At 41.8% G+C, this 24815-nt stretch overlaps 1 protein-coding gene across 3 annotated transcripts in view; it reads right to left on the bottom strand.

The window, feature by feature from the left end:
• ALMS1 (ALMS1 centrosome and basal body associated protein) overlaps nucleotides 1–20570 on the bottom strand; it is a 158326-nt gene extending 137756 nt beyond the window's left edge. For all 3 annotated transcript variants that reach the window (XM_033953800.1, XM_033953816.1, XM_033953809.1), the window contains exons 1-3: nucleotides 20432–20570; nucleotides 18030–18176; nucleotides 6995–7157 (exon numbers count right to left, since the gene is read on the bottom strand). In XM_033953800.1, coding sequence (XP_033809691.1) covers nucleotides 6995–7157; nucleotides 18030–18176; nucleotides 20432–20443 — 322 coding nt within the window. In that variant the 5' untranslated portion in view covers nucleotides 20444–20570. The remainder of the gene's footprint in view (nucleotides 1–6994; nucleotides 7158–18029; nucleotides 18177–20431) is intronic.
• Between the last annotated feature and the right edge of the window lie 4245 nt (nucleotides 20571–24815).

Genomic DNA, 24815 nt, shown 5'->3' with positions numbered 1-24815 from the left:
CCAGGGAGGAGTGTGAGGACCTACAAAGAGACCTGGACAAGCTGGAAGACTGGACAAACAAATGGCAAATGCGCTTTAACGTGGACAAATGCAAGGTCATGCATATAGGGAAAAAGAACCCGTTGTTCAACTACAAATTGGGGGGGGGGGGTATTGTTGGGAGACAGCAGACTTGAGAGAGACTTGGGTGTGCTGGTGGATGCATCACTGAAGCCATCTGCACAGTGCGTAGCAGCCTCGAAAAAAGCCAACAGGATGCTTGGCATCATGAAGAAGGGCATAACAACCAGAACACGGGAAGTCATCATGCCATTGTATCGAGCGATGGTGCGTCCACATCTGGAATACTGCGTTCAGTATTGGTCGCCGCACCTCAAGAAGGACATGGCGATACTTGAGAGAGTCCAAAGGAGAGCAACGAAAATGGTAAAAGGGCTGGAACACTGCCCATACGACGAGAGGTTGGATAGGCTGGGGCTCTTCTCTCTGGAGAAAAGGAGGCTCAGGGGAGATATGATAGAGACCTTCAAGATCATGAGGGGCATAGAGAGGGTGGATAGGGACAGATTCTTCAGACTGAAGGGGACAGCAAATACGAGGGGGCATTCGGAGAAACTGAAGGGAGACAGGTTCAAAACAAACGTAAGGAAGTTTTTTTTCACCCAAAGGGTCGTGGACACTTGGAATGCGCTACCGGAGGAAGTGATCAGGCAGAGTACGGTACAGGGATTCAAACAGGGATTGGACGGATTCCTGAAGGATAAAGGGATCATGGGATACTGAGGGAGGAGCTGGGATGTAACACAAGTATAGAAAGCTAACCAGGTAATGAGTATAGAAACCAAACCAGGTCGTGCATGTGCAAGACCGGAGGGTTAGGACTTTGATAGGAAGACAGGACTTAAATGAGAAACCAAGGTGGCAAGGGAGCCCCTTCTGGTGATACAGACAGGTCGTGACCTGTTTGGGCCGCCGCGGGAGCGGACTGCTGGGCAGGATGGACCTATGGTCTGACCCGGCGGAGGCACTGCTTATGTTCTTATGTTCTTATCTGCCAATTTAATTGGCGGTCTAATGCAAAGAGCCCAGTGCAGAAATCTGGCAATGGCAGGGTGAGAAATCCAAGACTAAGGATGGTCCCAGACTCTGAAACAAGAGAGCCAAGCCACTTGGACATGATGGGATGCCACAGTAGGGTCTGTATTTATACCAGTTAGAAGAAAAACGAGAACCACTGAAATTGGAACATAATACGGCTCTATACATTCCTGGTTACATCAATGCTGGAAAGTCTGCCATGCCCTAGGGTAGGCAGACACAGTAGTCGACTTCATAGACTTGAAAAGTGTGGCAATAACTACCTCCAATAGTCTGTGTACGCTAAAGCTGCACATGCAAAAGCCATGCCAGAAGAACAAATGCCCCAGGTCCTCCATAAAAACCAGATCCCGAGAAAGCAGGTCTGGAGGGGCGCAGAACCTAAGGCTGCAACCTCTACGAAAATGCAGCTCTGAGTATCACAGCCTGCAAGGCCAGTCCAGAGCCACCAGAATGACATGGCCGGGAAGGGTCGCTATCCGCCAAGTGATTTGGCCTATCATGAATCCCCTGAGGTCACTGTTGCATGAGTGCATCGAGATCTGTGCTGTTGGACACGGATCTGCGACTAAAGAATTGAGGCATCATCAGATCCTGTGCCATGGAAACAAGGATGAAGCGGGGACGACCCCAGAACTGCACAATGGCTGGGAACGCTGCTAAGGACAGCTCCCACTATTACAGATCCAAAGTCTGTCTGCTGAGCAAGTCGACTGGTACACTGACAACTCCTGCCACAGGTGCTGCAGAAAACGCCTGCAGTGACATACAGTCTACAGAAAAAGAAGGCAGACCTCCTGAGCCAGAGAGGTTCTATTGGCACCTCCCTGGCAAGACACATAGGCTACTACCTTTGCATTGTTGGAGAAGACTCTGATCACTTGTCCCTCTAGAAACTTCTGGAATTGTACCAGAGCCAGCCGAATGGATTTCAACTCCAGCTGGTCGATCAACAATGTCCTCTGGGAAAGATTCCAATCCTGTTGGATGGAATGTTGAGTATAGTGGACTCCCTAGCCCTAAAAGCTGGCATCCGTCATCACTATGGCCCAGTGGTACACCCCTGAAGAGCGACTGTGGGAGAAGCCACCAAGCCATGCTGGTCCAAGTCTCCAGAGTCCAGGGAGGACTGGCTGAGAACTGGTAATGATTGTTTCTCTTTGTCCATCTTTTTTTAAAATATGCAACTGCAAGTATGCACAATGTGGCAAAAGCTAGAAGGATGCTAGGTTGCATAGGGAGAGGTATAGCCATTAGGAAAAATGAGGTATTGATGCCCCTGTATAAGGATCTGGTGAGACCTCATTTAGAATATTGTGTACAATTCCAGAGGCCACACCTTCAAAAATATATAAAAATAATGGAGTCGGTCCAGAGGAAGGCTACTAAAATGGTATGTGGTCTTCATCATAAGGCCTATGGGGACAGACTTAAAGATACCAATCTGTCTACTTTGGAAGACAAGCGGGAGAGGGGAGGAGATATGATAGAGACATTTAAATACCTACCTAATGTAAATGCACATGAGTCGAGTCTCTTTCATTTGAAAGGAAACTCTGCAATGAGAGGGCATAGGATGAAGTTAAGAGGTGATAGGCTCCAGAGTAATCTAAGGAAATACTTTTTTATAGAAAGGGGGATAGATGCATGGAACAGTCTCCCAGAAGAGGTGCTGGAGACAAAAACTGTGTCTGAATTCAAAAGGGCCTGGGATAGGCATGTGGGATCTCTCGGAGAAAGAGATAATGGTTACTGCAGATGGGCAGACTAGATGGGCCATTTGGTCTTTATCTGCCATCATGTTTCTATGAATCATCTCCTCTCCCTCTGCTAATTTCAGGCTGAACAAATCTGGTGAACATGCATGCCCTGAAAACATATATAAAATCTTTCATATACAGTGTATATTTTTGTCTGTTTATCACTATAATAAAATCCCAATATAACTACCTACATTTCAACTTTTGGTTTTGTATATTTTTTTACCCTCAAACCCACTCAGCACTAACGTCTACCATACATGACACAGATCAGTTAACCATAAGGTGTCATCACATGCTGCTGCTTTTGAGAAAAAGCACTCTCAAGATAGTGGTTGCCTTGGAAATACAAGTCTCCTATTATCGATCACACCCAAGCTAGCAAAATTCATTAAATGAATGATGGTGTACCTGTGTAGCTCCATTAGCAAATGAAACCTACAGACAAGGCAGCTTTTCCTAAAAATGCCACAAGCTTCAGAGCACAAGGAAATAAATCCTAACATAGTACTGCATCACTATAAAGGTCACATAAATAAAAAAAACTGCATGAATGAATGAATGAAAATTATATACCACCATTGACAATCACAACAGGAAGGGAATTAAAAAAGTCAAGCTGGAACCGGATATTGGGGGCTGTGTGAATTATTTATTTCTTCAGGTACTAGCTAAGGTCATTCAACTTCAATTTTTATTATACTGTCAGTGAAGGCCAGGGTTTAGCAAGTCAGGCCCAATAAAGACTAGGGGCTAGATTCACTAAGGACACCGATCATGTCCCGACCACTTTGCGACCCAATTGTTCCCCGACCCGATTCACTAACCTTGGTGCCGATCAACCTCCGATCCGATCCACGCATGCAAATGAGGGAAATGGCATGTAGGATGTAGGATGTAGGAAGGCAGCGATTCACTAAACAATTTAAGGAACACCGACTAGGCTGGCCGATCAAAAAACAAGCGACTGCTGAGGACCAGTCGTTCATGTCGTTTCCTGCTCTCTGCACCCTAAAATCCCTGCCCTGCAGCAAAATCCCTGCTCTCTGCCCCCTGCCTGCATCTCTGCCCCGAAATAAATCAGTGCCCCGACTCTCCTGCTCTTGCCTCCCCGACTCTCCTGCTCTCTGCTACCCTTCCCCGCAGTACGAGCCCGGGGTTTTAATCCGCAGGTTTAAAGTGGGGCTGCACTGCGGGGAAGGGTAAACTAAACTAAACCTTAAGTTTGTATTCTGCATCATCTCCATAAAGATAGAGCTCGACACAGTTTACAGGTAATTCAATAAATGAGGGAAGGACATAATAAGAAATTAGAGGTTATGAAGAGGATAGCTAGCTTTACATTTTAAATAGATAGCTTTATGTTTTGGAGAAAAGCCAGGTTTTCAGATGATTTTGGAATGGGTAGCAGAGAGCAGGAAAGTCGGAGCGGCAAGGGCTTGCGAAAATCCTTCTGGCTATGCCATGTCTTTTCCTCCCCTTTTCCGATCAGCTCTTAAATCTCCTCTTTCAAACCTTTACAGCTTCATCGCTGCAACCAGCGTCATTTAAAGAATCAGGGCTGTTTTAACATGCACTAGCTAGTGCTTCAAGTGAACGCATACTACAACCAGCGTTAACTGCTTAGCCTCTTCCCCCCCCCCCCCCCAACACACACACAGTTCCGAAACACATGGAACAAAGCAAAATTGAATAAATAGTATTACCATAGTTTGGGGTTGACCCACTAAATTGTCACCTCCCCCACCCTTTATTATAAGAAACAAGCCTAGTTTAACTTCTGTTCCAATGAGGGCTGCATGCATGGAACATCCAGAGACTAAAAACTGGCACTTGGTTTGCCAGGTTGCATTTGTTCCTTTCTGTTTCATCCAAATAGACTTTTTGTATTATTTTGCTTCCTGCATTCCTGCATGCCGTGATTAAATGCAAGAAGGCTAGACAAAACTCAAAGGAGCATATGCGCAGACCATCTACAGCAGTGGTTCTCAACCCTGTCCTGGGGAACCCCCAGCCAGTCGGGTTTTCAAGATATCCCTAATGAATATGCATGAGAGAGATTTGCATATAATAGAAGTGACAGGTATGCAAATTTCTCTCATACATATTCATTAAGGATATCTTGAAAACCCGACTGGCTGGGGGATCCCCAGGACAGGATTGAGAACCACTGATCTACAGGCAAAGAAGATGGTCTGCGCAAGCTTCGGGATCACTCTTCAGTGATCCATGCAGTTGGTTGGGGGCATGACTCTGATCGCCGCCATCTGCATGAGGGCGCTTCGTGAATCAGCCCCCCGGCCATGGATCGGATCGCTCACGGATCGGATCTGTGGGCTTAGTGAATCTAGCTCTAGGTTAAGGTTTTATGATGACAATCATCATAAACGCAGAACAAAGAGAGAAAGCAATATGAAGGGCTAAGACAGAGAGAGAGGAAGGAAGAGAACAGAAATGAACAAGAATACAAGAGTAAAGAATGAGAAAGAAGGAATGCAGAAAAGACAGAGAAGCTGAGAAGAAAAAAAAAAAAAAAGAGGGAAAACTAGGGGGAAAAAAAGTAATGAAAGAAAGATGGAACAGGCTTTTTGTTTGTGGTACTGCCTCTTACCACCACAAATAAAATAAAAAATTCAGAGCCCATGTTATGAGTTTAACTGCACAGTAAAGCACCAACCAAAGAAAAAGGAAGTTTGTTTTTTTAAAAAAAATAATTAAAATGTCCTTAGACAAGAATTGAAATATAAAATTTCCTAGATCACGTATTTTACAAAAAACAAAACAAAACATAACTTTGGGGTCCTTTTACTAAGGTGCACTAACTGATTTAGTACGCGCTAAATGCTAAGGCATCCATTATATTCTATGGGCGCCTTTGCATTTAAAGCATACTTGCATTTAAAGCATACTAAAGCACCTTAATAAAGGGACCCATTATTTTTTGATCAACACTCTTTACTATTTAGACCGGTGTTTCCCAAGTTGGACCTGGAGCACCCCCTAGCCAGTCAGGTTTCAGGATATCCACGATGAATATGCATGAAAGATTTGCATACAATAGACGCAGTATATGCAAATCAGTTTCATGCATATTCACTACCGATATCCTGAAAACCTGACTAGCAAGGGGGCACTCCAGGATTGACTTGGGAAATATTGGTTTATACCATGTCTGACTAAAACTGGAGAAAGATTTAATCTTTCAATATTGCTCACACAGATTATTTTGGTTCATGCACTTGAACTGAAACATACAGGTTAACAGACCATGAGACTGACAGTCTGACTAGTGGACAGCTTTCCAGGCATGAATCTATACCCTACTGTCTCCAGGGAACAGATAACTTCCCACCAGGGAATAAGAAGTAACCAACCACCGAGAATTAAGCATATCTGCTATTGTTCTAGATCAGCGGCAACATCACAGTGAGAAAACTGCTTACAGTAACATTTAGCTTGACCAAATTCACTGCTGTGGGTCCTATACAAGTAAGCCTGCTACATCAGCAATTCCTATTTGTAATTTTATCTTTAGGTTGTTTTGTAAATATAGCTGCTTGGCTGACTCGGACCTTCTCTCCGACGTCAAAATTGGCGTTGGGGGGGGGGGAAGGCTTATGGGCCTGCGGTGTGCAATCGCTGCATGTGCCTGCCCCTTTTGGAGTTGCGACAGCAGCGGGGGTAATTAAATGTAGCAGGCGAGTGGCAAGCGGGCAGGTGGCAAGCGGCCCACGTACACCCAACAGGAAGTTCACGTACTCTTGAGAAACCCTGATCTAGGGGGTGGGTAGGAGCAATTCCCAATCATTTCCGCACTGCTGCTATCAAGATCCAAAATAACGCCAACAATCCCTAGATGTAGTCTTGCAGTACTACCACTAGGAGTCATTTTTCTCATATAAAGGGCAAAACAGAGACTGAGTGCTATACAGAATTGTCTAACTTACTCTGCAGTTTTCTGGAAAGCAAATGTTTTGCCAAATGCTTTGCCAATTAACATCAGGAGTCACTTTGCAGGCTAATTAGTTTTAGTATTTTTGGAAGACTATGATGCATAAAGGGCTAGTCTAAAACATCCCCAGGATAATTTAAGTCACAATGTATCCCAAAGACTGTTTTCTGGATGATGTTGTTACCCAGGTAAGGTGAGTGGGCCAGGTCCTCTGCAGGCCCCTGGCCAGACTCTGCAGCCAGGGTCAGCATGCCTTCCTCCACAGTAGGTAACTCTGTCTGATCAGCTCCAAGAACAAAGCAACTGGCATCCTCTTCAATTGGAAGCTGGTACCAAGACTCCATCCCCTGAAATTACAGGAATCGAAAATGTCTCTTAAAAACAGTTCAAAAAAGGATATCACCAATTATCCCTTTAAAGATTTCACTGCATGGGTTTAAAATTCAATATTCAGGTAGGCTCTATTTATTTGTAAAATGGCTAAAGAAACATAGGTAAATCATCACCCATGCCTGCTCTGTATTTTCCTCCTTCTTCTTTTGTTTCCCTGTGAATAAATCTTGTGTAAAGGTAATTGACATTATGCAATTTTTCCTCTCTTCCCTGATGTTTCATATGGTATGTCACACAATATTTGTTTGATTTTATTCAAATCGTTTATTGACTCACCTTTAATTTTTTAAACTATTTATTTTTCAAATATAATACATCAAAATAACACAAAATAATACTAATATTCATTATAAGTAGGCATAATACAAAAATTTAACAATTAATATAAAATAACATAAACAGTGTTCATAAGCTGGAAACTTCCACCCTAGGGAATAAAAAGGATTCATTAAGGACATCCAACTAAATTTCTACAGCATTCATCCAACGGGGCCCATTTCCTAGTAAATATTGTTTTGTTTGCAAGCTATTATTTCTTCATATTTTCTAATTATACATAAATGACTCCACCATTCATGAAAATTAAGTTTAGAATTATCTTTCCAGTTGCAGGTAATGTGATGAATAGCTAGAGCAATCATACGGCCTCTTTTACAAAGCCACGCTAGGGGCTGCGCTGAGCTAATGGCCAAGAAGCCCATAGAGATTTAAAGGGCTGCGGGGATGCTGCCGCATGGCAGCCGCTAGTGCGGCTTTGTAAAAGAGGCCGATAGTGTCAAATATTTTATTAACCCCCCTCTTTTACAAAACTGCGATAGCAATTTCTACCACAAAGAGCTGCGCTGAATAGCCCGCACTGCTCCCAACTTTGAGGACCCAAGTGTCTGTGGTAATGAGAGTCCAGCTTTGATGATATAAGAGAAGTCGGCCTCCAATGGTTTGGGGAGGTGGCTGAGACAGGGGTATTGTGCCTATGCTTTCTAGAAGCATGTCAAAAAGAATGAGCTGGTTTCTGAGGACTAGAAGACTGAGGTTTCTGAGGCTTTTGTGATTTCTGCCTGGATAATGCCTCTTGTATGACTAGGAAGCAGGTCTCGGAGAAGATTTAGATTGCCGAGTCTTAGCCTTAGATCCCATTAAGGTGGTCCAGCTTTATTCATGTGAGGTAAGTCTTTTGGTGGCATCCTCCACGTTGTCCCCAAAGAGCTTTTCACCAAGACAAGGAATGTTTGCTAAACAATCCTGAATGTTAATATCCATGCCAGAGACTCACAGCTATGTAAGACATCTCATAGCAATAGGCACAGCCAATGCTCTGGATGTCACATCAAATGCATCAAAAGCTGTTCTTGCTATAAACTTTCTGGTTTGAAGGGGGCTATAAGTAGTCTCCTGAAATTCTAGAAGCCTGTCAAGATGGAATATACTGTTGAAAATCAGCTACATTTCTTAATGAGTTGTTTAAGGTAAACCAAAATATAGAAATTATAACTGAGAATCCTATTGGCTAACATAGAATTTTGGAAGAGAAGCACCCAAACTTGTCCTGGTGGAGCAGTAGCACTTGTATTGTAACCCACTTGCATCCCATGTACTGACAAAATATATCTTTACTGTAACCCACTTGTATCCCATGTACTGACAAAATATATCTTTACTGTAACTTGCATCCCATGTACTGACTAAATGTATCTTTATTGTAAACCGTTTCTATCCCATGTACTGTCAAATGTATCTTTATTGTAAACCGCTTCGAACTTCACGGTATAGCGGTATATAAGAAATAAATTATTATTATTATTACTAGCTGATGCCCCGGCATTGCACGGGTATTTAATTATAGCAATAACACTGTAAATGGATTCAAATAAAGATACTTTATAGTGGTGAATGAAAATATTTTTTTACAGCTTAATAAAAAGTACAATATTCAAATTATAATGTGAAATATTTGACAAAATGAATACAATACAACTAACGCAAAACGTGATTATAAACAACATTTTTAGTTTCACCTCCTGGAGCAAGAACATATAAATTCTTGGGTGAACCCACCCTTGAGCAAGCAACATAGAGTTGTGGGCCGCGAGACCCCCAGAACATATCAACCTAGGTAGTGAGGGATCTGCATACCAAGTTTCGTTCAAATCGGTCAAGCCGTTTTTGAATTACTGTGAGAATGGCAGCTTTTTACATTTTTTCCATTGACATGAATGGGTGAAATCTGATTTACTGTTTGTAGCTCCGCCCACGTGTGCAGGTGGGCCGCGAGACCCCCAGAACATATCACCCCAGGTAGTGAGGGATCTGCATACCAAGTTTCGTTCAAATCGGTCAAGCCGTTTTTGCGTGATCGCGGCACATACACACACACATACATACACACATACATACCTCCGATTTTATATATATAGATTAATTATATACTCTGGTACTGGAAGATTTTTTTTAAAGAGTAGATTCCACCAGTAGAGACAGATGTGCCAGTTGCGGCTTATCAAAGCCAGGACAGGATTGTATTCTATATAAAGAATCTATCTTCCTTGGAGCTATAGGAAGAGTGAGAGGAGTCTCTCAGTTCTTAAAAAGAGCCTCCTTATGTAGATTATGTAGAGGCAATTTAAGGAGCTCTTTAGAAGTCCAGTGCCTCAAGGAGCTCTACTCTGGGTTCAATATCCGATTCCAGCTTAACAGGCAAAGCTTTTCCATCTGCTTGATAAATTTGGTAAAAGAAAGTCCTTCTGGAGGAGATCTATGCCTAGGCGGTGGAGGAGATGGATCCGATAGGATGCCATACGACTCTGAAGTAGATAAGGTAGGTTCAAGATCAGAGTTAGTGTCTCGTTGAGAAAGATCAGAATCAACATCTGTAACTCTAGGGGATTCTCTATTTGAAGGAGAAGGATGCTTCCTTGTCTGAAAAGTGTGATGACTGTGAGAACGTCGAGAAGGGCTCCTTCGACGATGTTGGTACCAGTCAGATGAAGAGGAAGATGAAGTGCGTCAATGAGAATGTATAGATCTTGATTTGCGTCAAGAGGAACAGGATGACACATAGATTTAGAGAAGTGAGCATTGGTGCCATGTGATCTCGATGTCCATCGATGCTTCGATGGAGGACTGGAGCTGATACCTTGAGCCGCCTCGATGTGCCATGCTCAGGCTATGCTGATACTGAGGGAGTCGATGTAACTCTGGTGTTGTATGAAGCTGAAAAAGGTCAGAGCGCCCTTTGAAAAAACTACTTCATTTGGTTCTAAATGGACTGCACCTGCAGAATGCTGTGGATCACACAGTGGGCGGTCCCAAAGGCATCAATTTGTCACCAGAGGCCATGGCCAGTCCAAATAAGGCTCGACAAGTTCAGCAGGAAAAGTTAAGAGAGTGTTTTTGCAGCTTAGAACAGCTAATGCAAGTGTCCACTCAATGCTCCAGGCCCAGGCACTGATTGCACTAAATGGATTTTCACAAGTTGAGGCCTTCTCCCAGTTTTAAAAAGTGCACTCATTGCCAACGGTCAGGTCAGTGATGGAGATGGGCCGTTGGCAATGAGTGCACTTTTTAAAACTGGGAGAAGGCCTCAACTTGTGAAAATCTTGGTGGCTAAGTAAAAAAATACTCAGTGCCTGCAGCCCGAGAAAATACCAGTCAGAAAATACCAAATAAAGAGGGCCCAAAGGCCCGACTGAGGAAAATAATGAAAAAGAATGTTTTAGAAAAAATTTTTTTAAAAAAAGAAGAACTGAAGGTAGATTAGTCCTACTAATAGAAAAATAAAGAAAATTGAACCAAAAGGCAAAAAGATGTTGGGAAGGCAACACGATTTGGACACAGTCCAAAACACAACTTCTTCACTCTATGGAGAATGAAAAACTGAGGAACCACGAGCAGACATCGAGCGTGCATAGTGCGGACAGTTTTGAAGTTTCTTAAGAAGTTTATAGTGACAGTACACTTTTAGCACCGTCTGTACCAAACTCGGTGGATGATGTCACCCACACATGTATGAATATGCTGCCTGCTTGTCCAAGGATAATGAATGATACTGGCAAAAACCAAGAGCATGTGCAACCCCCAAGCATGCTGTCAGCAACATTTCAGGCACTTTCCAAAATAGGAGCGGCAAAGAGACAAGCATCTCAAGCACACCTATCACTATGGTCTGGGCTCTTATCCAGTCTCTCTCATCCCTAACCCTGGCTTCTTCCAGTCTGTCTCTATTCTTCCATCTAAGATCTCAACCTTCCCCTCCCCAACCCTCAGGCAGTCACCTACTCTAAACTAACTTGCTCCCAAAAGTCTAAATCCCCCCCTACCCAGCCAATCTCATCTCTCCCTCTTCTCCCCTGCCCTAAATTGCTCCTCACTCACACAGGGCTTCAAGTTCCCTCCACATTCTAGCTACTCACTCCTTCTTCTCATCTTCCTGTCTGCTAATGTTACTCCTCTTGACTGAAAGGGACTCTCCTGCAGTCTGCATGGCATGGCATCACTCCAAGTTTGAACTGTACGTTGCTGGAACTCCAGTCTCAGGAAACTTGAGACACAGATCAGCGCAAGTGGTCCAGCAGTGTTCTGTTCAAACTCATTGACAGTCATTTTGTTTTGTCAGCAATTTAAACTTGCATGCGCTTAAATGATCATTTTTCCAACTCATCATCATACCCTTCTCCACACCAGTCAGGGGAAAAAAAATTTATTGGAGGACAAGGGACTGGCATGAATGGATACATATGGAATGTAGCTAAGTGGTTCTACTTGGCTTTTTCACTGAGAATTTAAATGTAGATTTAGAGAGCAATCTTTCCACTTGTGGCACTCAATGACAGTGTGCTTTTTACAAGAACTCATTGAATTTATTGAAGTGTTGGATTACTGGACTTTGCTATTTAAGTGGAATTTTTTTTACCTATGAAGAGGAACCGAGGTTTTTCTTCACTTCAATTATATTTTTCTTCGTTAAATTTTTTTAAAATTTTCTGTGCTATGGCATATATAAACTAGTGAGAGCTGCTCCACTTTATTGTCAATAGTGTATGTGATATATTGTGCCCTACCCAAATTGTTGGATATAGAGTTATAGTACAAGGCATATCCTAAAAAACAAATTAACAATGTAACAATTTAAGTCTCCACCTCCCTAGGTCAATACTTGGCAGAAGCACCTTTGATACCAATTACAGCTGCGAGACTCATGGGATAGATCACTACCAACTTGGAACACTTAAATTTGTCAATATTAGCCCTTTATAAAAACTATTTAAGCTCTGTCAAGTTGTTTGGAAAGCATTATGGACAGCAACCTTTATATCATGTCACATATTTTCAATTGGATTGAGGTCAGAACTCTGACAAGGCCACCCAAGAGATTTTCAAATAGCCAATTTACACAGTCAGAACATTTAAAATCACTTTGTAAACTGGCCTCTATAATGGAATCTGAATAGATTATTATTAAGGCCCCCTTTTTAGCACAGGCCAGCGTGGTAAATACCCCGAAGCCCATAGGGATTTAAAAGGCTTCAGGGCTTTTTTCCATGCAGCACTTGCTAGAGCTGCTTTGTAAAAGGGGGCCTATATTTATTCAAACACCTTGATCATAAAGAACATAATAAGGAGACACAAGAACATTGATTGCATGTGCAACAAAAATGAAAGCACAAAAGAGAAGGAAAAAACAAAAGGGTTATTGAAAAGATGAGAGCAAATAACTAGACTTTACAAGACTCAAAAAGAGGGACAGAAAACCTGTCCTAGGTCTGCAGGGAATTTAAAATCATAATCAAACCCCTCAAAACTATCCCCTCTTTTACTAAAGCGTGCTAGCTGATTTAGTGCGAGCAAATAATTAGCATGCGCTAAACGCTAATGCGACCATTATAGTCTATAGACGCATTAGCATTTAGCGCACACTAAATCGGTTAGCGCACCTTAATAAAAGGACATATATAACTGACACACAAGAGAGATTTTCTAGAACAAAGTTTTCTACTATGAAGCTGGAAGGGCATGAATGTCAATAGCAATCTTCCAACTTCCCTTTTGTCTCATGTATATTAATGTGAATTTGCCTAGTATTTTAATATATGATAAAATATTGTTTTTATTTACCCATTTTAACAGTTTTCTACAATTTTTTTATATTGTACACCGTTTAGACTTTTGTTTTGATAGACGGTATATCAAAAATAAACAAACTTGAAACTTGTGAGGGCAAAAATAATATCAGAATTGAAACAAAAATTCCTTATAATATGATCAAAAATAAGAATCAAATACGTAGCATCCTTGTACCCAATATTAAAAAGCCAAGCTGCTAAATTTAAGTGTATAATTTAGTACCTTAAAAATTATGCTTATAAATTTAGGCCTGCAATTCGTTTTGCCTAGATTTATGAGCCTAATACTGAAAATCAGTTCTCAGTTCCTACTTCCGTTTCCTCGCCCTAAATCTGACCCTGTTGTCACCCACATTTTATGCTCTTAAATTTAGGAGTTTGGTGTAATTTTGAGTATAAAGTTATACAGTATAATCAGCCTTAAAAAGTTTTTTATAAATGAGGTCAATTTATGTGAAATGTAGGAGCATAAATCCTTTGAATATCCTTTTGTTGCTATAGTTGGCAGGCTAGATGGGCCAGGTGGATTTTCACCTTGATCACAAGAGTGGGCCGAGTCCAAGTCTCTGGACCTCATGGCCAGACTCGGGACACAGTAAAGCTTAGCTGCTAATTTATTCATTCATTGAAACACTTAGGGCTCCTTTTACAAAGGTGCACTAGCGGTTTTAGCACGCGCTAGCCGCTGCCACCTCCTTTTAAGCAGGCGGTAATTTTTCAGCTAGCGCGCTATAGCTAATCTTGTGCATGCGCTAAAAACCCTAGCGCGCCTTTGTAAAAGGAGCCCTTACTGTTACTTCATCAGCCAGAGCTGAACCAGCAGCAAGTTAAAAACATTAAAGCGGTCATTTAATAACAGAATGCTAATATTATTATTATCATGTGTTACCTGCCTCCAGGCCCACAACTCTAGCAGCATTAGCATACACTAACCATTAGTATATGCCCCCAAACCAACTAAAGAAAACAATTAAATGCAAGAGCCAACTTAGTTCTGGTCTGTGCTCTTGACAAATAGAATGTGATGCTGGGTCTGAGAGCCTCCAACTCTCCACTCCTGGCCTGCACAGTTCCAGAATGAAGGAGCCCATTAATGCAAGACTAACAGACCACAAACTCCATTGTCTTTTTAGGGTCACAAGCAACACCAGCAGGTACCAGGCAAGAAAGAAAGGGAGTGTGGAACTAGGTAATAGAGTTAGAGGGGAGAGGAGAAACTAGGCCACTACTACAACTTTATTACTCTAAACATGTTCTTCAAAACCCAGAGGTTCTAATTAGAGTGCAAATAAAATTCCCTGAGCTGATAAAGTGCCAGCTAGAACAGTAATTGCCTCCCCAAGGACCCAAATTCATTTCCTTAGAAAAGCAAGCTCTCTGTAACCAGCCCTACTGGGACAGGACCGAGAAGAATTGCCAAGGCTCTTGTAACTGGTGCTATCAGTTACTAAGGTCTTGCCCAGGCACTGCTGTCTTGTAGAAATGCAAGTTTCAAAGCCTGATGCCTTTTCCATTTAAATTGCAGCTAGCCAAGTCAACAAAACAAATGGCAGAAGCAGCCTTAACCATCAGAAATACAAAAATGACTGCCAATTGCCTATCTGTAAGCTCTTTTTCAGGGCAGATTAGCTTGCACTGTTGCTGTTTGTGCTAGATCTGCTCTGTTAATTTCATCTGCCCAAGAGTGCAAACACACTTAAAACAAACACTGTGAGCCTTCCAGGGACAGAAAAATACCTACTATTTCTGAATATGCACTGCTTCCATAGCTTTCAGGCTTTAGGCAGTATACAAGAAATAATATTTTAAAAAATAAATAAAAAACCCAAACAAACATGATAGATTAAGATGACTAATGGAGTACATTCAGTTACAAACTGTTAATGACTAGATGGCATTGAAGCCTATGCTTCTCAGAACCAGCTCTGATTTTTCTCCGTTTGCCCTGAAACCTATATCTGTAAGCACTCGAATGGCATTAGATTTCAAGTCATTTACTAAGGATTTATGCAGTAGTGATTAAGCACACAGCCTTTAATTATGAAGTGTGTTTAACACGTTGCAAATCAGGACCCATGAGGACTAATTTAACAGTTCTATGTTATAACAAAAGGCTTTGTCCACCTGATGCTGCCATCAGTTTGTAAGCAAGACTCTTATTTTAAACAGCCTCACACTCACCTTAGTGACACTGATAGGATAACGAAAAATGTATAGCTACACCTCACTTTCTAAAGTTCTAATATCAGTAGCCACATAATTCTTCTCATAAATCCCGGGGTACAAAGTCTCATTCAATAATTTGTCTTTGGAGATCAAGAGAGAAGAGGGAATCTCACCTTCTAACTTCTGGGGAGAGGAAGGTTCCAGAAACAGCAATTCTGAACAAATGCAACCCCTATCCACAGCAAAAGCAATTCAAACTTTCACAGACCTCACCATAAACAACCTTGCACTTTCAAAAGAAAAGGAAATGGGGGGGGGGATCCCAAAAGGTACAATATTCCTTCCCCCCAAAAAAATGATTTATAGGGGTATATTCCAGAATTTAAGTGATAACAATCGTTTTATTACTTTTGTTTCTATTTGTGACTTTTGGTATCGGTTATTAATTATTAGATTATGGATGTTTGCAATTTAATTATTTTATTTATTATGATCATGCATAATGCCCAAAGGCTCTAGGCCAGGGGTGTCAAACTCAGTCACATAAGGGGCCGAAATCTAAAACACAGGGTAAGTCAAGGGCCGAATTTTCTATTAAGATACTTAGGGTTCCTTTTACTAAGGTGCGCTAGGGCTTTAACATGCGGAATAGTGCGCACTGGCGTTAGTTCTAGAAGCGTAGCTCACGGTGTAGCGCGCGGTAATTTCCTGCATATGCTAAAAACACTAGTGCACCTTAGTAAAAGGAGCCCTTAGTCTTAGTAGAAGTATAGATCCTTCCTCGCCCTGAGACACCTGTGGTGTAGTCAGACACTTCTGTTGAGCACCCTGCTCCAACCTAGCTTTTGCACTGGGTCTGGGTCCTTCTGTCTGCAAATGGGTACTGAGGCAACATGGTGAGCAGCTTGGAGTGCTGCTGGGAGTGGGGCTGCACAGTCAGGCACTTAGATGCGACACAGTCACTGAGGGCCACATAAAACGGCCAGGTGGGCCGGATTTGGCCCCGGGGCCATGTGTTTGACATGTGTGCTCTAGGCAACGCACAATACATAAGCAATCCAAATGATCTCCCCCTTTTACTAAGCCGCAGTACAGGTTCTTACTGCAGCCCAGAGAGCTAAATGCTCCGACACTCATAGAATTCCTATGAGCATCGGAGCATTTAGAACCCTGGGCTGCAGTAGAAACCTCTACCACAGGTTAATTAAAGAAGGCCTAAGCAAGCAATGAAAAAGCACACACGAAAACCAAACCAGGATTTAAATAAATATATGTTTTTTTTAAAAATCAATTAATCAGCATCGTAGAAGAAATATAACAGTAGATAAAGGCCAAATGGCCCATCCAGTCTGCTCATCCACAGCATCATCTATTTCCTCCTTTCCTTGAGAACATGAAGTGACGTACTTAACTTCCCCTAAGTGCAATTGTGTAGTTGGAGATGGGTTGAGGGAAGAAAGGAGAGAGATGGTCGAGTGTGAATGTTTGAAATGTTAAGGAGTGTGGGTTATCGTGATGAGTGGCCAAAAGACCAAACACGTGTCCTGTGTGAGTTCTGGTTCATTCTCAAATATTGCTGCTGCCATTTTGGGATTAAGGAGAATTTTAGGATACAAGGAGAAAATGTATATCTTGAACTCCTTTCTTGTTCTTTTTTTGCATGTTGATGTCTGGTTCAAGCATTTATGTGCTGTATCTTGTGCACTGGAAGCAAATGAAAAGATTTAATGATAAGAGTGAGATCGACAGATGGTTGATCCGGCTATAAAGGTTCAACATGAGTGGTGTTTTTACAAGAGCAATCAGTTGCTTTTTTCATTACACTTCACATCCCTGATACAGACCTTAAGGCTGAAACAAGATTGTATTGAGTCTTATAGAACCCTAAAATAAAGGGCTTTTCTAGCACATTGAGGTCCTCTGTTTGTTCATCTGCTATAATCTGTGGAGCTTTTCTTCTGTGTTTTCTTGGCAGTCAAGACTCAGACAGAATTCCAAACTGAGATCACCTAGGACACTCCCATTCGAAAAGATGAAAAGATGGAGGCTACAAAGTCATAAAGAAAACATAAGCACTGCTCTAAAAACAGGAGTGCCAGTACCAAGCAACTATGATATACTATGTTTAAAGATATATGTTATCAAGTACCAAAAGATGCAAAGACCAAGAATATGCCACATAAATAGTATTTCTTGTATTGGGTTGGGTGCCAGTGATTTGATTTAAAAAATCTTCCAAATAGACCTTGGTATTTTAAATATTTATATGTTATCTAGAAGGAAAGTAGCTAATATGACTTCAGGATTTACATAAAAGTCTGAATGTTAATGGGCAGTTTCAGGATTTTGTCTTCTTTAAACCACCAACTGAATTATGTAAAACAAAACACAAAAATGAACACTGCTAATACTTCCTGTTGCCACTTTAAAGTTGGATGGCAAGTTTAGTATGAAACTTCCCAATGATCCGATACATAATATCTAGAAGGAATTCTACTCTTGACCATGCATTATCACTTTCCAGTTCAGAAATGGCAGTACCTGAATGGCGGTCTGACGGATGGCTTCTCCCAGAGAGACTCCACTGGTGCTGGAGACCTGTGTGCCACTACCAGGACTGCCACTGCTCTGGCTCAGCAGCTCTTCTTTTCGGCCAGCAAGGGAGGGGGGTGGTGTTGTTGTGATGGGCTAAACACAAGAATGTACAGGAAAGGATTTAAAGAATGACAAAAATGCTTGTCACAGCCAGCAGGCAACACACAGTGACTGGACATTCATTTTTAACACTTTTGCAACTAGAATGAATATAAGGACTAAAATATAGCTGGATTTAACACACATATTTGATGATTAGAGGAAAAATACATCAAAATGTCTCAAGAATTTTCATAGCTCATGGTGCAAGTCACTAACCATTAAACATTTATTTATTTAGATTTTTATCCCGTCCTCCCAGTAGCTCAGAACGGTCTACAAGTGAAACTTCCTCCTAATGATCAAAATTTGTCACAACTAGAGCATGAAAACACAGAATATATCTGAAAGGGTTGTTTATTCTATTTCCCTTATGTAGTCCCTAGTGTTTCTCTTACTTCCCCAAAAAACTAAAGATCCTCTCTGCATGTACAAAGATTTCTAGAAATCCAATATCAAAACTCAAAAAGATTAAACATCACAAACTAAGATGACCATGGATGTAATACACTAAGCAAATTAAAGTGATGAAAGATTTATTAAATGGAACAAACAAGAGCTCAAAAATCGAAATTCAACAGCAGTCCAACTTCAGTCAAAAATATTCATCGGCTGGTGAGCAAATACTTTCTGTATACCAACATTAAAGATTCCCCTCATAATTGTTACAGTAACCCTTTCTGAAGTCAAATTTCAAGCCTTAATCACAGCTGAGATGTACTATTACTTACTGTATTCTTATTTCAAAACTAATATAATAGTAGTGTGCTGATTAGTGTGGTGAACTAATAATAATAGCTTCATTTATATCCTGTCATACCTTTTCAGTTCAAGACGATATACAGTATTGAAGCGAACAGAGTGATTACATGGTACCGGTACAGTTACAGAGTACAGGTGTATCGGGATAAGACAACATGGGTTTGGGGTGGGAATAGACAGAGAGAAGCAAGGTAAAAAGGAAGAGGGGGTATTGTTGGGGGCTTTGTCAGTGAATGGAAGGTTGGGAGTTCAAACAAATTCAACTTTACTTATCCCCCTCAACACTCCTTGTGACCTTAGATAAATTATTTCATCCTCTATTATCCTGGGAGCAAACTTAGGACCAGAATTACCAAAGTGGGCTAGCATATATTATTGGGATTTATTTACCTCATATCCTATTCAATGCAATGGGACCTATTTGCTAATAACGCACTGTATCACACTCTGGTAAATCTAGCCCTCAGACTACAAACCCTCTGTGGACAAGAAAATGCTTAACATACCTGAATGTAACTCGCCTTAAGCTAAGATTTGGAAAGGTGAGTAAAGAAATCCAAATGAAAACATTAATTAGGGAAATATATTTACATCTTAAATGTAGAGCAGTGGTACCCAACCCTATCCCGGGGGACCACTAGCCAGTCGGGTTTTCAGGATATCCCTAATGAATATGCATGAGAGAGATTTGCAAACCTGTCACTTCCATTATATGCAAATCTCTCTCATGCATATTCATTAGGGATATCTTGCTTCCTTACAAGCTAATTAGACATCAACAAAATCGCGCCAGCTACATCAAATGGTAGCAGAGGCCACTTGTCAAGGTGCTGCAGAAATAGGCAAATCACATTATCAACTAAGTGAAAAAAAATTCAAACACCAACAGATAACTGCTTAAAAGTCATACCCCAACACAAGAGGCAAGTAGTGTGCGTTTTTCTTCCTCAGCTAATTTCCTTTAGCCTGTCCTTCCTTAGGGCAGTGCAAGGGATGAATGCTCAGGACTGCACGCACAGACGATAGCAGACAACTTCTTCTGCCTCTTTGTCAGTGGGCTCGGGTGGATATGGATGATGTGCAGGAGAAATATTAAAAACACTCCCATCCCCTTTTATTGCTTCAGTGATTCCTGCCACTTCCTTGGACAGAATTTGCAGAGCTACTAAATCACACGCACTTGACAGTCCTTAACGCTCTCATCCCTCTTCACATTCGTTTGGGAACCGGGGTCTTTGCATCTCATCTACTCTCCCCGGGACAGCGTGGCTCCACCTCTTCTCCCCGTCCCCGATCCAACACCTAACCCTTAATCTCTACTACTACTATTACTGTTTAGCATTTCTATACAGCTTGTACGCGTAACATGCAATAAATTAGACGGTCCTTGCTCGGAAGAGTTTGCAATATATCTGAACAGATAGACAAAATATATAGGGGATGGGGGTCTCAAACTCCTTCCCTTCCCCCCCCCCCCCCCATCTTACCTTCAAACTCATGCCTGAGGTCGTCCGCTACCCGTCCCGAAGAGTCTCTCCTCCTGCTCCCCGCCACCGGTCCCGCCGATTTCCTACTCCAACACCCCGCCCCCTTTGGAAACAACTTCTCTCCCTCGGCTGTGCTCAGCTCTACCGGAAACAGGAAGTGTGTCAGAGGAGGGCGGGATGTTGAGAAGGAGAAGGCATGGTACTAGGGGGGCGGGGATGCGATGCGGACCGCTGGAGAAGAAAGATTACTGTAGTTAGGAAGTGGAGGAAATATACTGGACCTTTGAGGTTAAGATAGAGTTGTCTGAACGGGAACGGAGGGGTAGGAGATCGTGATCTGCTTTGCCTCTTACTGTCCTGCTGCAGCTGCAATTTTCCGTAGACCTTGTGCGTGTCCAGTAAAGGGTATTGCGAGCCTGCAAAGCGTCCCCTGCATTGCACTCGGGTTTATTATGCACGCATATGGGTTTCACAATCACTGTACGTTCTCACATTTATTGTCTTGGGGGTATTTAAACGGAGCTCTGTAACTTTATTTTACTGTTGTTGCAATTTTGGAAAAGGACTTTTCCTTTTAACCACGCCAAATATAATTTCCTAAAGTGTTTTCAGTGTATGTGTCGTGTTCTACATGTGGCTTTTATATAAAAATGTGTGGATCATATATACTTTTGAAATTCGCCTGTACTGTCTGAGGTCTGCATTTAGGTGAAGCTGTTACATATCTGTGTATTTTTATTTTATATAAAATAGTTATGTGCCTGCATTAGAGTTCATATGCATAAGTTGCTGGCTCTTTGAATGGATGAAACTTTGAGTAAGAGCATTTGTGCACTGCTGGAGATTATTGTAGGAGCTTCCTGAATTAAGGCAATTAAGCATAAAACCTTTCTTTTAAGAAAACAAGTGTGGATTGATTTTTTTTATTTTTTTTTAAATTAGCCCTCTGTTGCCAAATTAATACACGTGGTAAGTAATTTTTTATGACTAAAAATTATCTGAATCTGTAAAAAATGTTCCTCTCTTGATGAGAAAGGAATTCAATGAATGTAAGCTGTCCTAGTTTAGTAGGTGATGTCATGAGAATGGAACAGTTGTGCATTAAAAAAAAAAAATAAATAAAACTAGGTGAAATGTCTTCAAGCCTTAACACAGAGATGAATTTAAAGAACACTGAAACTTTTGTTTTGTAAAGGGGTATTCCTTATCTGGTTAGAGCAATCTGTGTCCCTTTCTGACCAACAGATGGAGATAGTGAATCTGAGCTTTTCCATGACATCACCAATGTAAGGGCTGATGCTTACTGGAATCCTTTAGTATTTTCTACTCCAGCAGATAGTAAGAGTTGGTTGGTACTGTAAGTAGGTGAATAGACCTGGGGGTGGTTTGTGGCCTCTGCCCCAGGGATAGTTTATGGATCTTTTCATTCTTGGGGGTTCAGATCCCAGTGGAGCAAGGAGTACTGCTCAGTTTCCTGCCTCTCACTTCAGCCTACAGGCACTAGCTTACTGGACTAGTCAAAGAGGTCCCTGCATGGCCTCAGCCAACTTGGGAAAGAGATTCATAAAGTCAGTTGCATTGGTGGTTGTGGTTCTGTGATTAGGTGGGGGGATAAGGCCTCTGAGGCATAGTTCAGTAAATTTACCTTTTGGGAATGCCTTGTCTTTGAGAGAGACTTGGAGAAGTTTGGGGTAAAATGAAAAAGATGAAGCCTCAGCAATTGCCAGAGGACCAGCCATAGGCATTGGCTCATTCTGGGCCTAGCAAGTCATGACTTTGAAATTAGAAATTTCTTCAGAGTAGGAGGTTGAGCTGTGGCTCTGCTGCCCCCAAAGGTGTTAAGGAGCAGTCCTTGGACTCTCACTGGGTCCACATCCTCCAGTATAGTTCAGGTCAGCTTCTCGGTAGTTAGATTAGATGATATGCTGCACCTCTCTAAATGCTAGGGTGCCCTTATCATCTCAAACCAGTGGGTTCCAGAGGTGTTAAGTCAGGGTTATACCTTGGTATTTGGGAAGTCTTGATGCCTTCCTGGTTTCTCTTTGAAGAGAAGAGGGAAGAGATCCAGGCCATACTGTCATGCTTGTTAGACCTAAGGCTATGGAGCTAGTTCCCCTTTTGGGGAAGGGGCTGGACCAGCATTCTATTTACATCATGGTCCTATTCTAGACCACAAGGGAATGAACCTGGCCCTAAACGTCCCTCATTTCTGCATGGAAACCTTGAAGTGTTGTCATGGCAGTTAAACAAGATAAAGTTCTCGCTTCCTTGGATCTTGCCCAGTCTTTGCTCCTCTCCTGTGGAAGTCTCTTGCTGTAGGACCTCCCTTCCTCTTGGGACCTCTGGGCAGATATACTTCTTCCTGCCTGAGTCCAGCTCTCATGAGTCATCTGGTTTGCCTTCCTCTCATTAAGGTAGCTCAACACTGAGCTATAGAGTCCAGTGCATTCTGGGACCTGTAGTTCTTCCATTCTTGGGCTAATGCTCCATACTGCCAGTGAAATAGTAACTCTAGTGAGTGAGAACCCCTTACTTTCTCACATATTAACTGGTAGAGGGTTGCCTTCTCCGATGGGTCACGTTTTGAGCTCCATCGACCAGATGGATGTTGGCGTGTCAGGCATGAAACAGCCGAGAACAAGCACCCAACAACTATTGTTTTACGTACACAAGCTGTTGGCACTAGCAGTATTATGATCTGGGGAATGTTGCAGGAAGCAAAGGCTGGGGATAACAAGATACCTCTTCTAGGTCTCTTGAATGCATCATTTTGTCCTAGAGTAGTTTTGCAGTTCTTACCAACTGGATTCTCTCAGAATAAAAGGTTTGAAGAATGTTGGTTGCTGATAACTGAAACTCTGGTCTGTACAACATAGTCACTTTCTGGGATAAAATTTTATTTAAATCTGGGTGCATGGAAACTAAGAACCATTAATTTATACAGGAATGATACCAGTGTCTAAATTAAGAAGTGTTGTCTCTGAATGTGAGTGGAATGAGTCACCCAGTTAAACAGAAGCTTTTAAATTATGTTAATAAAGAGAAAGCTGATGCATTATTATTGCAAAATAACTGACACTGAAAAAGTGACAAAATACCCTTTACAAATAACTGTGAGCTTCTATTAATGTTGACCCTTTTTAAGTACTTGTGAAAATGCAAACCATTTTTTTGTCTGCATGTAAATGAGATCTATTTAGTAACCTTTGTACTATACAAAATGCATTAGGAAGTAGATTGGTAATATATCCTACAGTTAATGTATGGTAACTGTCTCATGTTAACAGTTAATATGGTAAAAACCACATAACTGTTAATGGTAGTCTTAAAAGATATTAACTGACTGCATCACATTATCTGGAATGCAGTTAATGCTCCAACAGTTAACACAAAAGGTTATACAGCTATTGTACAGTAATTTTGGCAGGTACATTTGGTAGCTTCAGTACAAGTTAGTAAATGGGCCCTTGAATGAGTAGCATTACAATATATTCATATCTAGTCATGTGCTGTTTCTAACTCAGTGTCTGGATTGTTAGAGAAACCCCGTGTCCCCTCATTCTATAACAAGTTGCCTAAATTACTCGTGGAATTCTGTGCAACTGCACAATGCAGAATTTCCGCAGAATCACACAGTCACATAGAATTCCCCTTTGGCGATGGTGTCTGCTTCATCGGGTCGTGGTATCAGCTGTGATTCCCACACACTGCCTGCTGCTAACCTGGAAGCCTCTTTACTGCAGAGGAGAGGCTTCTGGCTTAGCAGTAGGAGGTGTGTGGGAATCACTGCCAAAGCCACCTCCCGCTGAAGCAAGCCTTACTAAGGAGAAGAGAGCACAGGGGAGGGGTGAGAGGAAGGAATGATGCTGACACTGGGGAGGGGAGGAAGGCACGCATGGTATGGGGAGATGATGAAATGTTGCACATGATAGGGAAGGGGAGGAAGGGAGACATGGTGATAGAGGGGGATAGAGCGGTTTGGCACAAGGCAGGAGAGAGATATGGTGGGCAATCGGAAGAAACAAATGTTGGATATGGCAGTGGAAGGGAAAGTGCAGCATTGGGGGAGGGACACAAGAGAGGGAGAGAGACAGGTGTTGGACATGGGGGTGGAGAGAGAGACAGGAGGGGAAAAGGAGGGAGATGTTGGATCTAGGAGCAGCATGGAGTGATGGAGAGATACCTGGCAAAGGGAGTGAGAAAAGAGAGTAGAAGAAATGTTTACTAAGGGGGAGAATGCAGGAGGGAAGAGAGGGAGATGTCAGACTATTTTTTGGGCTTGCGAGCTACTTTTAAAATGACTAATTCAAAATGATCTATCAACAATAAAATTTTAAAAAACACAAAGCACACTATACACAGAGAAAATGTTAATTATCATTTG

Source organism: Geotrypetes seraphini, chromosome 1 (assembly GCF_902459505.1).
Source record: "Geotrypetes seraphini chromosome 1, aGeoSer1.1, whole genome shotgun sequence".
Classification (NCBI taxonomy): domain Eukaryota; kingdom Metazoa; phylum Chordata; class Amphibia; order Gymnophiona; family Dermophiidae; genus Geotrypetes; species Geotrypetes seraphini.
This window is presented reverse-complemented; position numbering and strand designations above follow the sequence as displayed.